General features: G+C 37.4%; 1 protein-coding gene and 1 long non-coding RNA gene across 9 annotated transcripts in view; both read right to left on the reverse strand.

Annotated features, from left to right (window-relative positions):
- Positions 1–18,186, reverse strand: part of LOC112661321 (zona pellucida binding protein) — an 87,541-nt gene that overhangs the window by 58,646 nt on the left and 10,709 nt on the right. For all 7 annotated transcript variants that reach the window (XR_004806679.2, XR_004806678.2, XM_035701518.2 and 4 more), the window contains exons 4-5: positions 14,260–14,409; positions 5,331–5,549 (exon numbers count right to left, since the gene is read on the reverse strand). Coding sequence is in view for 5 of the 7 variants with exons in the window: in XM_035701518.2 (XP_035557411.1) it covers positions 5,331–5,549; positions 14,260–14,409 (369 nt within the window). In the remaining 2 variants the exon portion in view is untranslated. The remainder of the gene's footprint in view (positions 1–5,330; positions 5,550–14,259; positions 14,410–18,186) is intronic.
- On the reverse strand, positions 569–2,996 carry LOC118351358 (uncharacterized). Of its 2 annotated transcripts, none has more exons than XR_004806680.1 (3): positions 2,807–2,996; positions 1,409–1,482; positions 569–660 (listed from the first exon to the last, which is right to left on the reverse strand). It is a non-coding gene; the product is annotated as an uncharacterized LOC118351358 (long non-coding RNA). The 2 variants fall into 2 exon arrangements; XR_007403461.1 differs by having other exon boundaries at positions 575–655.

An 18,186-nucleotide genomic window follows, 5' to 3' on the forward strand; every position in this document is an offset into this window, starting at 1 on the left:
TTTTAAAATGAAATCATCATAAAACCAGACCCAGGAAATGTAGAATCTCTAAGATTCATAGATCAAAAATATACAGTGGAGTTACGGAAAGCATTTTCAAAATGTAGCCAAATATTTAAAATATTATTTACCTAAGATAAAGCTTTTGAAATTACCAAATATTTAAAATATTTAAAATATTATTTAAAATATTACCATTTGAAATTACCGTTCATTAAGTAATTCAGAAGATGGTAGACCAGAGTCTATATGTATTATAATATGATTGAGATCAAATCATATGAAGGTACACAATTACATTTTTAATTTGAATCCTTATAAAAGTTTAAAGCAAATTTAAAAATCCATCAAAATCTACTATCTATTAAACTAAAGCAAAATTGTTAGAAACAACACAGAATCCCCAGAAATTATCCAGTCTTCAGAGTCAGTACAGATAGTGATTAACCATGTCATTAACACCTAGAATGTTTAAGTTATAATCCAGTACTAAAGGTAGTAAAGCCAAAAGGCAGTATACTACTCCCCCACCCCCTGCCCCATGTTAGGCAAACCACATAATACTTACACTGTCTAGATCAGTTTACTCAATTAGCTCTCTGGATCTGAGAGAGCACAACTTCTTCCTGAACTCCTGCCTTCTTTGATATACCTGCTTTACTTAGGTTAGATGGTTAACCTCAACCTGTATGAAACTATGTACCCTCTTTGTCTTTTTATATGAAACTTTTTACAAAATTTAAAAATAAAAAAGAAATGACACCTGTAAAATGGCGAGGTAGGATACCTCAAGCCACATCCTACCACAGGAACGCTGACAAACAAGACTCAAAACAGAATCAAGTATGTTGAAACTCTGGAAAATAGCTAAATTTTTGTAACTGAGAAAATGCTGAGTCACCAGAAATTGACCTCCGCACAAAACAAAGAATCTTTTTATCAGAACACTAGCTAACATCAAGCTAAAGGACATCAGACATCACATACAACAAGGAATATAGTCTTTACAAAGGTAACTTAGATGGATCACTAAACAACTACAACACACACAAAAGAGGTAAAAGAATCTTATTTCATGATTACTACCTGTTAGAATATTAAAAATGTACCATTTAAAAAATATATATAAGGAATGTGAGGAAAGAAGGGTATGAACCAACATTCAAAAATAATAATACTTAACAATTCATCCCTGAGGAAGCACAGAAATTGGAATTACTAGACAGACTCTATGTCAACTGTTTTAAATATACTCAAAAAGCTAAAGGAAATAATAAGCACAGAACAACAACAACAAAAAGGAAAATGGTTTCACAACAGAATATATTAATAAAATGAAAGATGATATAAAAAGAAACTAAACAAATTCCGGAACTGACAGTTACAACAACTAAAATGAAGAACTCACCATAGGCTTTCAATTAGAGTTGATCTTATGAAAGAATCAGTGAACTTGAGGATAGGTAAACTGAAATTATCCAGCTAGAGGAGCAGAAAGAAAAAGCAGAAAAAGAAATGAAAGCCTAATAACCCCACCACGTACGCATAACAGAGAAAAAAAGGAACCGAAAGGACATCTGAAAAAATAATGCCAGAAATGTCCCAATGTGATAAAAGACATGTATTTATGTATTCAAAAAGATCAATGGAATTCAAGTAGCATAAAGGCAAGGATTTGGGGTGCCTGAGTAGCTCAGCTGGTTAAGCATCTGCCTTCAGCTCAGGTCATGATCTCAGGGTCCTGGGATCAAGCCCCACATCAGGCTACTTGCCTCTCCCTCTGTCCCTTCCCCTGCTCATGCTTTCTCTCTTTCTAATAAATAATTTTTTTAAAAATCTTTAAAATAAAGTCAAGGAATTCAACAGTGAAACACATTATAACCAATCTGTCAAAAATCAAACAGAGAGATTATCTTGAAAGCAGAAAGAGAGAAGAAAAAGAGGAACTTGTCACTTACTACAAGTCCATAGTAAGATTAACAAATGTCTTGTAAAAAAAGAAAAGAAAACAACAACAACAAAAACCACGGAGGTCAGAAGGCAGTGAGATAACATATTTAAAGTATTAAAAGAAAAAAGCTTTCGACCAAGAATCCCGTATCTGGAAAAATATCCTTCAGAAATGAAGAAGAAAGTAAAATATTCCAAACACAATGTTTAACATTATTAGCCAGTAACAGGATGACAGATAGTAATTCAATGCTGTGCAAAGAAATAAAGAATAGTGATAAAGTCAACTCTGCAGATACAAGGCAATATTGTTGTATTTTTACTCTTTTAACTCCCACTTTTTTCATGCATATGATTAGAAATAAATACATCAGATAATAATTCTAAATCTGTTAGTGGTAAACAATAATGTAAACAATAATAATGCAATGACAAAGACCATCATAGAGAGGAAGGAGTAAACCAGGCTAGTATTAATTCAAACAATATAGTTATATATTTAAGTTATTAACTGTAAAACTCAGGATAGCTGCCAAGATAATAACTGGAATATATTCAGAAAAGAAAATGAAAATAAAATCAAAATGCTATTTTACAGTCTATTAAACCCAAGAAAAATCAGTAACAGAGCATTAAGAAAAGAAAAAGGATAAAAGAAAACTTCTGGTTCGGAGTCCCACATGAAAGGCACTCGGATGCTATCACTCCTGTCCTCACAAGAAAAGCTGTAAACAGACTCACAAACTTTTCTTTGATTTAACAGATAACTGAGGTCTCAGGGAAAACTGCTGCCCACAAAACGGTAGAGAGAAAAAGGTGTTTATAGAGAATTATTGCTTATGAGGAACAGACGCACCAGAGAAAGACCCTGATAGGGAAGCAGGAAAAAACCAGCAACTGAGAATCTGTTGAAGGCTCGCAGTGAGAAAGCCCAAGTGTTAAAAATTCCAGCTCACAGGGTCCCCCATGCTTTCATGAGTCCCAAGACTTCTCTGGGAGGGAAGAGAAAACAAATCCCCTTGTACTTCTAGCATGAGGAGGAACAAAATAAACATTCTGAAATGTACCAAGAGTACTCACTTGTCTTCAATAAAAGCCTGCCCTTAAGGAGAAGTATTTTTCCACAGCTTAAGCACCTGGAGGTTTGCCAAAGTCTAAAGGACCTTGCAAATTGGAAATGTCCAATTCCAGCTACCTGTAGGCTTCCAGTGCAAACCAAGAAAAAGGAGGAAAAACACTGCTGAAGGTTTCAGACCAAAGATCTAAGCTCTCTGAAATCCTGAGATCTGATTGTTGGGCCACACAATGCTTCTGCTGCCTCTACTAACTACCAGCACATCAACAGGACATCATACAAACCAGGAGATTACAAGAGAAGGATTTTAAGTCTCATACTTTACTTAGGAAGATGACTTTGGGGAAACTCAAAGACAACAAAGCAGACAAAGATAAGCATATCAGATATTTTTAGCCCCTGAAGCCTATAGTTTTTGTAAATAGCCCAAATCCTAAACAATAGCCCAAATCCTAAACAAATAAACAGAAAATGTTACAATAAGACATACCTAACTCAGTTCTTACTATGACGTACATCATATCCAGTTTTCAATAAAAACTTGCAAGAAATACTAAAAGACAAAAAAACGTTTAAAAACACAGCAAGCAGGTTGCCTGGCTGGCACAGTAGGCTAGGCATCCAACTCGTGATGTTGGTCATGACTTCAGAGTCATGAGATTGAGCCCTGCATCAGGCTCTGTGCCTAGTGCAGAGTCTGCTTGAAACTGTCTCTTTCTCCCTCTACCTCTCCCCCGCAGCTCACACCCTCTCTTTCTCAAATAACTAAAATCTTAAAAGAAAAAAGAAACAACAGCATTATAATCATACTCAGATAAGGCAGAGATGTTGACATTATTAGACTGGAAATTTAAAATACCTATGACAAGATGCAAAGGGCTGTAATGGAAAAGGTAGCCAACATGCAAGAATGGATGGGTAATATAAGGAGAGAAATTAAAACTCCAAGAAAGGGGGCAGCACAGGTGGCTCAGAGGTTTAGCGCCGCCTTCAGCCCAGGGCCTGATCCCGGAGTGTCTGAAAATTGCAAAGAGACTTTTAAAAGTTCTCACCACAAAAAAATAAGATAAATTGTAACTATTTTACATGCACACACACACATCAAATACTTATGTTGTACCTCTTAAACTTACATATTGTTATATGTCAATTTATTTCAATAAAGCTGGAAAGAAAATAAAATCTGGATAAAGAACTTGAATATACTTTTCTCCAAAAAAAAAAAGATATACAAATGGCCAAAATGCACATGAAAAAATGTTCAACATCATTAGTCATTAAAGAAATGTATATCAAGCCCACAAGGCCTCATTTCTATTGTGTATCATCTCTTTTATAGGTTCAACTTTACTTTCAAGGTCTTCTAAGGATTCTTAAATGCCTATTAATTGCACCTGTGAAGCACTCTAGGTACAAAAGTCTCATAACTCATGAATGCAAATACTATTCCTTGAAGAGCTAAAGCAAGAGTCTAACTGTGATAACTTTGTCTCCTTGGCTACAAAATAACTTTCAAAATTTTTCTGGAGGGGAAGAAAAGTGGTAAAGAAGATAAAGATAGTAAAAATGAGGTTGAACTTCTCGTTCTTTTCCTGTAAAGCTTTACAACTCTTAGTTGTGTCTAAAAATTCAATCAGAGATGGCCAAAAACAAAACAAAACAGAAAAGTGGAGAAATGAGTGGGTACAATACAACACCAGCAGTGAACAAATCAAGGACAGAGTAAGGAAGAAAGGAAAACAGTAAGCAATATCATTTGAGATGGATAGAAGATGGAGTCCTACTGCCATGGGGACTCAATAAAAACATAGGGATAGTTATTCTGCAGTGTTTATTCATAAACAGACCCTTTTATAAGTATTGGTACAAAATCAATTCTTCGCTTTCCAGAAAACACTGGGCCTCCATTCTGCATCATTAGGAAAAGCACTGTAAGCCCTTAGAATGGTCCTACTGATCTATAATATTAACTCATGTTATCAGAATTAGGTTCTTTTACAAATTAAATCTTCGTAACAGTTAAATATACAGACAGGCATTTCCTTATTTTAAATTTCATTCTCTAGTAAATTATCACAGCAAAGGTTAGTTATTTGAGAGCTGTTACCATTACAAGCTAGTTATTTCACTAAGTACATGAATCCGAATTTTATTTTGAGGCCTATCAGACCTAAGCCAAAGTAGAGAACATTATAATACTCAGATCTATAACATTTACATTTAAAAAATGCTGCAGATAATTCATGTCTTCAAAATTTGCTTTTTGCTTTTAATTTGTTTTCTTTAAAAAATTATATATACTTACCTGAAAACGTAAAGAACAATTCATTTTGCAAACCAGCTCTTTGCATTTTAACACGATGGCACTCCGACTTCAGTAAAGAAACTTCACATGAAAGGTCAAGAACCAATTTGCTTAAAATCTGAAGAAGTTTCTTCTCAAAAGAAATATTATAGATACTGTTGCAGGGAGCTGCATGATATCGAGCTGTGAACTGGTAATAATAATGAGGCTCACGATATGCTGTAAAAAATTAAAGAATAACACAAAAGTGGTTATTTAAACAGTTAAAATATATTGCAACTGTCGAAAAGAAATGATTACTTGTAATAATTTCATAGTATTTTTATATCCATCCTAAGAAAACTGAAGGATACAAGAATTATGCCAAATATCCAATCCCTATGGTATCAAAATTAAGATTCTGAGCACCTGTGTGGTTCAGTCAGTTAAGCATTTGATTCTTGATTTCAGCTCAGGTCAGGAGTTGTGAGGCTGAGCCCTGTATTGGGCACCATGCTTGGCAGGAAGTCTGCTTGAGATTCTCTCCCTCTCCCTTCTCTTGAAAAAATAAATAAATCTTTTATGTTTCTCATAAATCTACCAGTTTTATTGAGTTCCATTACAATATCTGAAACTGAGAACATTTTTTTCTTAAGCACTTCAAAATCTCACTGAAATAAGAAAATATATAAATATGACAGGAAATCCATAATAATTATATACATATCATGTAACCACATTTTCTAACACAATGACATCAAAATAAAAATCAATAATTAAAAATCCATCAAAAGTTTTAAAATAAAATACTACAATACTACTAAATAACAAATGGCATATCCAATAAAGTAATGATGATGAAAAATGTTCTTAAAACAATTATAGTAGCAGGACATGACAGTTGGAAAAATGGTACAAGACCACTTCCCAATGACAGTGATGTAAATTATTTTCAGAAATCAACTATTTATAGCCTCTGAAATGGTCCTAATGGTCCTAACAGAGGTTCCCAGAAAAAAGAAAGACATAGTTTCCCGAACATAAGTCATGTTAGGTCCCAGCCATCTTATGAAAGGGTATAGGAAATAACAGCCTGTAACAGGCCAGGAGACAGCCTAATCATATCAGAGACAATAAATTAGTGATAAAATTCCCAGTGCTGGTTAGTTATGACAACTATCTCAATTAATTATGAGCAGACAGCAGTTCACTGCATTTTTTTTTTCTATCACCACCTTTTAGAAGAATCTCTGCTAAAACTTCGAAGCTCCAAAAGAACTGAGAGATCTAGTCCAAGCCACTCATTTTGCAGTCTTGTACACTATTGCTCAGGGAACTCAAAGTAATTTAAACACATTCTTTTGGGTGAGAGTAGGCGAAAGGATGTTATTTTACCCAGGAGGTAAAATAACACTGGCCTGCAACACAATCCTTGACCAATCCACAGGGTGGTGGCTAAGGTCCTGGTTGGGGAGGAAGCAGTGTCTGTACACACTAGGGAAGGCTAAATATTTTCTTGTAGTAAACAGCCAGTAAATGTTCATCAACTATTATCTACTACTTTTCTTGATAACAGAAATAATTATTGTGGAAAGACAAACAAAAAATTTGTAAGCAGACAACCAATCACAAAAACTCCCAGTGCTGATTTCACCGTGAGGTCTGTTATGCTCACTCTTGAGTTACTTTCAGTCAGGGGCTTTTAGGATCTAAAACCCTCTGAGTGCTCAGACACTGGACCCACCTGAGCCCGAGAACCGATGACACCCACCCCTGCTGGCCCTAGGACTCAGTCACCTTGAAATGACCTTGCCCCAATTCCATGCTGTATTCCCCCTGGAGCAAGCCCCTTCATGAACATGGACACACCCTCAGATTATAGATTCCCCAATTTTCTTGTTCCAGGACACACTGCTGTGGGTAAGATCCTCAGTGTTCTCCTTACTTGTTGCAAGCAAAATCCTTCCTTCCATTCTTTGGCTTGGTTGTGTCCTTTGGCTTAACACCCACCAAGAGGGGAACTGGGTTTTGAATAACACTTGGAGCAAAGAAAAAAAGTGGAAAAAAAAAAGACATTTATTCAAAAAAATCTACTAGAAGTTGGTAAGAACAGGGAGTCTGGGGATTTGAACCCAGACCTCCCTCCCTCCCCTCAGCTACTCCAGACTGGTGCAGAAAGGAACGTGGGGTGCTCTCTTCCCCCAGCTCCCAGGCAGTAGCCTCCCAGGAGGGGCAGGATGGCAGTACTTCTGACCACAGCTCCCTGTTGCTGAAGTGAAGCTGCAGTTGACACACTGGAGGGGGAGGACTCCTCTCGTCCTCCCATCGGCATTCTGTGACACAGAGGCTCAAACCCAGCTGCAGCAATGCTGGGAATCCCTGGACGCTCACAGCCCTTGCAGTTTATGGTGTGAAGGCTGCACAGCAGGAACAGCCAACAGAGGAGTCCACAGAAGCTGCTACTATTCCCTGCTCCCCACTAAGCTCCTAGAGTAAGATGGCTCTCAACAGGAGCACAGCACTGTGCCCACTCAGCTCCAGGGCTGCAGGTCAGAGAATCTGCCAAGGGGCAGGAGCAGGCTGCAGAACAGAGTTCAGAACCTTTTCTCAAAGGAACAGACATCACTTGAGATAAAGTGCAGGGAAGTCTCAAAAACAGCAGAGGTTTAGTGAAAGACAAAGGGGTGGGGGAATTTATAGATTCATCTGCTAAGTAGGTGAGTAAGAGTGGGGCTAGTCTGTCAGAGAGCAACACTGGAAGAGTCAGCTGGGAGGCGCTATCCCGGGTCAGAAAAAATATCACACACTCACCTGGGGAATATCCCTTCAAAGGAACCCAAATTTAACCAGATCAGTCTTCGGAGGAATTTATGCCCAAGGCATTGTTGAAAACAAAAGATCCATCAAACTACTGTGGGTACACCTCAGCTGCACCTTCCTAAAACAGACTCGGGGAAGGGGCGTGGTCTTCACGTTATGGTAGGTGAGGAGTGAACTCCACAGAAATGATGTAGGCACTTGCTAAGCAAAAAACATGAAATAATTATAGCAAGCCTGGGGAGGGCAGGGGTGTGGGTCCCTACCCAGAGTTCCTACACTATCTAAAAAGTCCAGTTTGTGGAAAAAATTTGAGTCAAGCAAGTAAACAGGAAAGTATGACTCATGTACTGAAAAAAATAGGAACAGTAACTATTTGAGTAAATGACAGATGTGGGACTTAAAAGATAAAAATATCAAAGCATTCAATATTTATAAATATTATAAAACAGGGGCGCCTGGGTGGCTCAGTCGGTTGAGCATCCAACTCTTCGTTTCGGCTCAGGTCATAATCTCAGGGTCACTAGACTGAGCCTTGCTGAGCTCCCCACTGAGCATGGAGCCTACTTGAGATTCTTTCTCTCTCTCCTCATCTACCCCTACCCCTGGCTCATGCACATGCTCACTCTACTTCTCTAAAATAGAAGGAAAATGTTAAAAAAAAATTAAAGGATATTATGATTAAAGATGGAAAGCATATGACAATCTCATATCATATAGAATATCTATAAAGTTAGAAACTATAAAAAACAAACCAACTGGACATTCTGCAGTTGAAAACTGAAAGCACTGAAAGGAGAAATGAACCAAGGAGCTCAGCAGGAGATGTGATCTAGCCAAAAAATGAATCAGCTAAAAGCAATTCTTCATAATGAGAGAACGTGACCCCAGTCAATAATGTGAATCTACATCAAAAAAACAAAGTGCCCCAGTAAAGGTGATTATATAATTATAAGGTAGTATAAGGGCATATTTCTTCTACTTTTTTCCTCTTTAAGGATTTAAAAAGCAATTGTATACAAGAAATCTGCATACGATGTTAACACCAATCCCCTTTTTGGGGCTACAGAAAGGACTACAGATGGCAGCTTGATACATGGGAGCAAATGATGAAAATCAAAATGATCAACAAAATGACTAAATGTTTAAACCTATAAACATACACTTTCCCTCCTTTCTATTTCTGGCTTCTCAAAAACACACAAAACTATATAAAGTAGGGGCACAAAACAATCTTCATTAAAAAAGAATAGTAGGAGGAATCACTACTTGGTATTGAATGTTTCTATGTACTTATATTAACTAACTATTAGCAAGGAAGAAATTAGAGAACCCAGAAACAGGGGATCGCGTTGGTGGTACAGTGGTGAGCACAACTGCCTTCCATATGTTCATAAGACATGTTCGACGTCCATAGACACGAGGTAAACACTAATGAAAACCACAATGAAGTATCACTTCAGACTCATCAAAATGGTTAAAATAAATTACAACAACCAATACTGACCGGTGAGGACAGAGAAGCTGCTGCTGGTCAGAACGTAAAATGGCAAAGCCACGGTGGCAAAGAAATTGGCAATCTCTTGTAAAACTAATATGTAACTATCACATGATCCATCCAGTGCACTTCGGGCATTTATCCCACAGGTAAAAAACCTCTATCTACACAAAAAACTATACATAAGGTTCATAGAAACTTTATATGTTACAGGCCAAAGCCTGAAACAATCCAGATATTCTTCAGCAGGTGAGGGATGAAAAAGAGTCTAGCACATCTGTGCTATGGAATACAGCTCAGAATAAAGGGAATGGATAATAAATGTACACAACTTAGATGAATTTCTAGAAAATTAAGCCAAATGGAAAAAAACAATCCCATAAAACATTATACTATATTCCTGCACTCATATAATAGTTTGGAAGTGATAAAGTCATAGAATTGGAGGAAATTGTGGTTGTCAGTCATAACGAGATGGTAAGAGGGAAATGGCTGAGTGTAAAGGACAACCCGGAGTATACTTCTGCTGCTGGTGTTGCTCTGTATCTCAACTGTAGCGTGGATACGTGAGCCTACACCTGTGATAAAGCCTAAGAGAATTAAATACACACACACGAAGGAGTACTATAAAACTGAAGGAATCTGATTAAGGTTGGTGCTCTACATAAACTAAGTATCTTGGCCCGATAATGTGCTAGATGTTCACAAGAAAGCACTAAAAGGGGAATCCAGGTAACACATACATGGGATCTCTCTATTACTTTTTACAACTACACATGAATCTATAATCATCTTGAAATAAAAATTTTAATTAAAAAAACATAGGCCATGGGTGGTTCAGTTGGTTAAGTTTTCTACTCCTGATTTTGGCTCAGGTCATCATCTCAGGGTTGTGAAATGAAGCCCCATGTCAGGCTCCATGCTCACACTGGAGTCGGCTTGAGATAATCTCTCTCCCTCTGCCTCTCCCTCCCTTTGCTTGCCCTTTCATTCTCTCTAAATAAACAAAATCTTAATAAAAAAATAATTTTAAAAAACACAAGCCAGCAAAATAAATACAGGAAACTTTTTACTTTTTAGGTATAAAGAACAACTTCTTAGAAAAAAAAAATCAAACCAAAAAAATCACAACTCAAAAAAGTAACGGTAAAGCTCACTACAAAAATATTTTAATCTTCTGGGACATAAACATAGTGAGAGGCAGGCAGAAGGTCCTGCAACATGATAGAGAAAGTACTGGTATCCAGAACGATAAACTCTATCAATTACTGAGAAAAAGACAAACCATCCAAAATAAAAATGGCATCAACACTGAAAAAGTAGTATAATCTAAGTGACAAAAATATTCTTAAATGCTCGAATGTACTAATTAAGGACGGCATCTTAAAAGAATGAGTCACTATATACCCATGGTCTTGCCATATTTAAATCTGAGAGTAATTTTCAGTGTTGTGTTATTTTTGTTACTTTCTAAAATTTTACACATCTTATATATAAAAATGTAATGTAATTATAAGTGAGTTTGGTTCTTCTGATTCAGGGAAGCTTGCTCAGCACAAGCCAAAGGAATCTCAGAGGATGAGGTCTTCGTGTACTGCAGCGGGGTATTGGTTGGTCCGCTCTGGGTAGGAAAACTGGCAAAATCCAGCAAAATAACCCCGAATACTCTGTCGAAGGCTTTGCCTTACAAAATTCTTCTTATAAAAATACGGACACTTTAATTTCCATTATATGACACAAAAATACGTGTGACCTTGTGGTGAGCAGAGCAGAATGCTTACAGCTGTCAAGTCGCCATGCTGTACACCTGAAACTCATGTAACACTGTGTCGCCTACACTAAAAAATAATCATAAAGCCCATTTATATACCAAGGGTACATAGAGAAGAACTTTTATTTTTTCAAAAAAGATAAAAAGGGATCTGATTGGCTTTTGTACCTGTACAATACAAATTAACTTTGACTTTTGCTAAAATCCACCAACTGACCTAACTCCATGGACCTAATCAATACAGGGGCTCAAATTATGGTTACACCTGGGGTATCAACTAAATTTAAACATTTTACTCTCTGTTATCTTAGAATAATACATGTAGAGAAAAAGAAGTATGCCTCACTTTAACTGGAGCCTTGCCTAAATTTGCCATAGTCACGGTACTCACTGCCTTAAAACAACCCATATTGAGCACAGATGCTCTAACAGAAGCAAAATTAAATTAAATTGAGTATTTAGCATTTGTAATTGGCTTCATAAAATGGGATCTCAGAAACGCTCAGGTAATTAATTATTTGGGCCAATCTATATATTGGATCATAGTAATAGAGTCTAACATATATTATTAATTTTTTAAAAGATTTTATTTGTTTATTCATGAGAGACACAGGAAGCAGAGACACAGGCAGAGGGAGAAGCAGGCTCCTTGAGGGGAGCCCAATGTGGGACTCGATCCCAGGACCCCGCTGGGGTCATAACCTGGGCTGAAGGCAGATAGATGCTCAACCACTGAGCCCTGCAGGCGCTCCATAGAGTCTAACATACATTAAAAAGGGATTTCTAGGATTAAAATCTATTATATCAAAACTAGTTAATAAAGAGGTGATTATCCCCATCATTTCTCCATCTGATAGCCTAATTTTTCCTGTTCTTAAATCTGGAAAAAATAAAGTGTGCCTCATGGTGGAAGACTATGAATAAATAAATACATATATACATAAGTACATACACACGTGCATGCATACATATATACAGAAGGTGTGTAGTCTGTGTGTTTACACACAAATAGGCTGGAGACAGAGACAGACATACACATAAGTGCAGAAAGGAGGGGGAGGGATTTATTTAAATGCTCCATATAGTACTGTCTGGAGTAGGGAAAATTTGAAACAAACTCAAGGATCATCAACTGAGGACTGCTCAGATCTGGAAAACTGTATGACCATTAGAAAGATAAAAGTGGGTCTTTGTAATGAAATGGCACTAAATTATGTGATCTGCTTTAAGCACAAAAACAATAGGTCGCCCAAATCAGGGTTTATTAAATGAGGTTTCATCCTCCTGGCACACAAGGATAAAAACAACTGCAGAATCAGAATTCCTAGGGTCACAGCTGAGTCTCCCCAAATTCTCAACAGTGTGGCTTGGACCAAGTCACTTAACCCCCTGGTGCCCCAGTGTGTATCCACAGATGGAACACAGCACTGTCTACTGTCTACAAACAGCACTGTCTACAAACCACAGAGGTTTGTCGTGGGGATTAAAAAAGTAGAATACACGTAAAGCACTTCCGACAATGCCTTGCACAAGCATTGCATGCGTTTTATTGTTAGTAGAACTACACCCTAAAAACACAGCGCTGCCTGGCACCGATGAGCGACGCTCATCGTTCCTATAAACTAGCATTTATCTGAGGCACGGCCACAGTTGTCAGCTTATACCTACGAGATTACAATTGGTATAGACAAGACCCCTGAAATAACAAGAAGGAGAAAACTATGTAACGAAACAAAAGTGAAGCATGACTGATTCAGAAGTTGAAATAAATTTTTGCCTAAAAAAGTTAATATAATTTCTCATAAAAAAATTATGTCTTTCTTTGGATATATGCGATAGTGGTTTTTTCAGTGACCCAAATTGTCAGGAAACCACTAATAATTCTGCCATTTGTTGTGCAACTCAGCTGTGACAGGAGGGTACTTTAGTTTCCTATCGCTACTGTAACAAATCACCACAAATACAGTAGCATCAAATGGCACCAATTTATTGTCTTGCAGTTCTGGACAACAGAAGTCCAAAGTTACTCTTAGAAGAATCAGGGTGCATTCCTTCTGGGAGCTCCAGGTGTGCCATCTCCAGCTTCTAGAGGCCCTCTCCTCCATCCTCAAAGAAACCCCGAGACCTCTCCTTCCACCCTGAGGTGTCCTTACCTGCCGCTGACCCTCCGCCTTCTCTTCTAAGGACCCTGTGATGACACTGGGCCTGCTCTGCTACTTCAGGATTATCTCCTCCTGTCGAGATCCTCAGCCTATTAATATGTGCAGAGTCCCTTCTGCCACCTTTGAGGTAGCACATTCACAGGTGCTGGCGAGCGGACATGTGCCTCTGGGAGGGGCAGTACTCTCTCCACTACACGTGGGCCTCCAGGAGAGAGGGAACTAACAACCTTTGCTCAGGCTGTTCTCCTGGCCACTCCATTATCAACCCAGCTCTCCCAATCACAAACTTCCAGAGATCAAACTGCTTTTAGAAAAAGATTTTACAGTGGCATTTCATGCTCCTGTCTGGGGGCTGGCAGTGAGCCATCAAACATGAAACTCAGAATTGAAAAGCAGTGCAGACTATGATATTGTAATAATCTGAAAACGTGATTTCCATAACCCCTATTTTCATTCATTGGCTCAAATTTGTGTGTTCATGTCAACTTCCCCCTGAAGAAAAAAAAAAAAAAAAAAAAAAAAAAACAAGACCCGCCCTCACCACTAACACTTTAGAGAGAACTTTGTAAAATACAGGAAAGCAGGAATTTTTCTTTAATAAGAAGACTAAAAATGACAAAGTGCCTTTAAGACAAATGTAAAGGTATTTAAATATTTGAAAACATTAAAAAAAGTTAAAATACAACTAAATGCACTTCTTACCATATATAAGATATTTTAGTTGAATATTTTTAACAATTTCTTCCACAGTTGGTTTGTATTCCAGGAAACACGTGTATACGCCACTCATGCCCTCCTCAAAGTTCTGGAATACAAGGCTTCCTGTGGATGTAACTTGTGCAGTGCTGTTCTCTAATAAAGGAACAAGACATAGTATTCAGTTGCTTAAGTTATAGGACACTGAGATAAAATGACAAAACATTTTCTGAACAGAGCAAAACCATCAAAATGTACCTATAGAATCACAGAAAGCGTTGGGGGCATAACTAGTCATTGCCTCTGGCGTCTGTTGGCAGCAGGTGCCAGGATGACCTGCTTAGTATCTGGTTTTTAACAACCGGAGTTCACCTCCGGCGTGGCTGCCTACCTGGTAAGAGACTAACAATTACATGTACTTAGTGCACTTCTGATCTCCTTGCACTGACATGGGGCCTATCAGAAATTCACGGAGTATGAAAGCCGCAGACATCCGCATACACTACAAAGTAATCACATATACACGTATTTTATCGAGGAGTTATGCCTGCCCTAAGCTTACAAACTGCAACCTACATGTGAGAGGGAGGAATGCACCCAGAACCAAGGCTAACCTGACATACTCACTGACAACTAGGTACTTCTGGTCATTACATGTGATAGCAGGCAAAGGCTAGATCACAACCTTAAGTGTTGCTCAAGGAAGAAAACAAAGTAGATGGGGTCACCCAACTTGTCTGAGGTCACATAAGCTCAGAGCTGCAGTGTGGAGAATTAGGACTGGATGGAAAAGTGCTTCTATACTTCAGTATCACACTGGCAGAAAGCGATGATGTGTGACGGGAAAGAATGTGATGTAGAGGCTTCAGACATGAGTTTTACGGCTGCCTTTCTTTCTCATGAATGCTGTAATCCTGGGGTGATCCTTTAATCTTCCTGGAGTCCAGTTCCCTCATTTGTGAAACAAAGAATCATAATACATGATGGCATCCCTCACAGGATTGTTTACTTGTGACAAATGCAACAGCTGTTAAAGTACTTAACAAAGCTACAAATCCTGAAGCAACTCAAGTTGTCATTCTGAAAGTTCATAAACAGGTTTCCATTTGAAAATCATTATATTATAACTCACCCAATAATTTAATATGCCATTCATTGAATGAAAAGTATCATCCTAGTGAATGAATGCTTGTTTAACTTTTTCTACTTTAAGCAAATAACATTATAAATTTCAAGTTAAATTTATTCTGAATATATTTATTTCCTCAAAATAAGACAAAAGATGAATATTCTTAGGAAATTTTCAATGTTAATTTGCTCAATAAAAATGTGTTGGATTTCTAGTAAATGCAAAGCTGTACTTCAGATACTGAAGGAGAAATAAATAGATGGATATATTCCCCCTCAAGGAATTTACAGAGTATTATGCCTTAAGTAATCCTATTTCCATATCCTGGATGAAGTTGAAAAAGGATTACAAATTCGGACTATGTTTCTTTTTTTATTTTTAAGATTTTATTTATTTATTTATTTATGAGAGACATGGAGAGAGAGGCAGAAACTTAGGCAGAGGGAGAAGTAGGCTCCATGCAGGGAGCCCGATGTGGGACTGAATCCCAGGACCGTAGTATCACGCCCTGAGCCGAAGGCAGATGCTCAACCACTGAGCCACCCAGGTGTCCCAGGACTGTTTCTACTGCAATGCTTATTTATGAATATTTTTAATGAAAGATTATATATTTATCATAACATGTCTCTTTTCTAAGACAAACAAGTTTTTAAGTGTTTGCTATATATTTCAGCACAAATACTTGACAGTAAGTATGATAAAAGATGCCCATATAAATCAAAGAAGAGAAATGCCGTACGATTTCACTCATTTGTGGAATTTAGGAAACAAAACAAATGAGCATAGGGAAAAGTAGAAAGAGAGAGAGAGACAAAACAGGAAATTGACTCTTAACTCTAGAGAACACACTGAGGGTCACCAGAGGGGAGGTAGGTGGGGGATGGATGAAATGGGTGATAGGGGTTAAGTTAAGGAGGACACTTACGATGAGCACTGGATATTGTATGGAAGTGCTGTATCACTACATTGTACACCTGAAACTAATACTACCCTGTATGTTAACTAAGTGGAATTTAAATAAAAACTTAAAAAAAAAAGAGTTAATACTTATTCTTCTCAAACTATAAAGAAAATTAAAATTGCCATATTAGGACAGCCAGAAAATCAAGAAGCATATGATCCATAATAAAACACCCTTTCACCTTATTTTTAAAAAATTAAAAGTGGCACACTAAAAGATACCCAGATGATTTCATAGCCAATAGGAAAAGCCATTGTGTAATAACAATTCAAATGATTCTTAAGTAACTAAGTTTAAATGAGAATTTCATGATTCCAGGGATAGTACTGTAACAATTCATACAACAGCATATAGTTAGTGAATAATTGAATTAAAGTCAGTACTACTTCTTTACAACTTAGTTTGATCATCTAAAAATTCAGAGTTGGATTAGATTTCCAGAAATCCATGTTTTAGAGCTCTAAAATTAGATGGCAAATTTAAAGCACTTGCATTACAACTTATTATTTTGAAAAATAGGTCTACACTTTTGGTTTCTGCTCAGTTATGGAAATTGACTATAAGAACATCGATCCCACTACTGCAGTAAGGAAAAAGATAAACTGTCAATTAACAACTTTTCTTGAACCTATCAAAAAATCAAGGTGGGAAGGCAACCAACAAACCTAAAATCTGGGGATAGACAGCTATCTATAAATAGAAAAAGGACCCAAGCATTTAAGAAGACTCAGCTAGGGATATCTGGGTGGCTCAGTGGTTGGGGCTGCCTTCGGCTCAGGGCATGATCCCTAAAGTGGACAAATTCTTTAAAAGATACAAAAACTCACAAAATGGTAAGAAGGGAAAATCCTTTTCCTACCTCATTTAGATTATACCTGTTAACTCTGCAGCCAGACTTCAAAGCCACATGACTTCAGGTAAATACCTTCTTCTCTCAATGCCTCTGTTTATCATATACAATGGAGCATATGATTGTACTTACTAAAGAGGGCTGTCCAAAAAATTAAATAACTAGGATGTGTAAGTGCATCTGTGGATGTATTTAGGTATGTGACAAATGCATAAAGAAAAGCTAGGGAATAATACTGTAAAAATTCAAGGTAGTGTTTACCTACAAGGGATTTGGGGATAGAAGAACAGGATTTTTAAGGAACGTATCTGGAGGTGCAAACCAACAGTCTTGGTAATGATATATCCTGACTTGTAGGTTCTAGAATGTTTGTTTTATTGTATGTCAAACCTGCATATATCTTATATACATTTATATATATAAAATACTTCATTCCATAAAAGAAATAGTAAGGGAGAATAAAATATACTAGCATCTCATTAAAAATAAGAGTGTAGTTACAGGATAAAATTTAACATATGTGCGTTTATGTGTTGTAGATGTTCAGAAAAGTGGGAAAGTCCACACACCAGAATGAGTTAATTCATCAGAATGAAGGAAGGCTGGCATAAGAGGTACTGGTCTTTTTGCAAAAAAACTATGTTTGTAAATAAAAAATATTGAAAGAAGGGTGCTGGGTGGCTCAGTCAGTTAAGCATCCAACTCTTGATTTTAGCTCAGGTCATGATCTCAGGGTCACAAGATTGAGCCCTGCGTTGGGCTACATACAAGCATGGAGACTGCTTGGGATTCTCTCTCTCCTTTTCCCTCTGCCCCTCCCCTGCTCATGTTTGGTCTCTCTCACTCTTAAAATATAGAAATTGAAAGAGAAACTGGGGGCTGAGAGAGAAAAGGAAAGTAGGGAGAGGGAAGGAGAGAGAGACCAAATCTAAGATTGGTCTCCTATATTTTACAATCCATCTAAGCAATCTGAATATTTCTCTCCAAGGAAAT

This window comes from Canis lupus, chromosome 18 (genome assembly GCF_003254725.2).
Source record: "Canis lupus dingo isolate Sandy chromosome 18, ASM325472v2, whole genome shotgun sequence".
NCBI classification, from domain to species: Eukaryota; Metazoa; Chordata; class Mammalia; order Carnivora; family Canidae; genus Canis; species Canis lupus.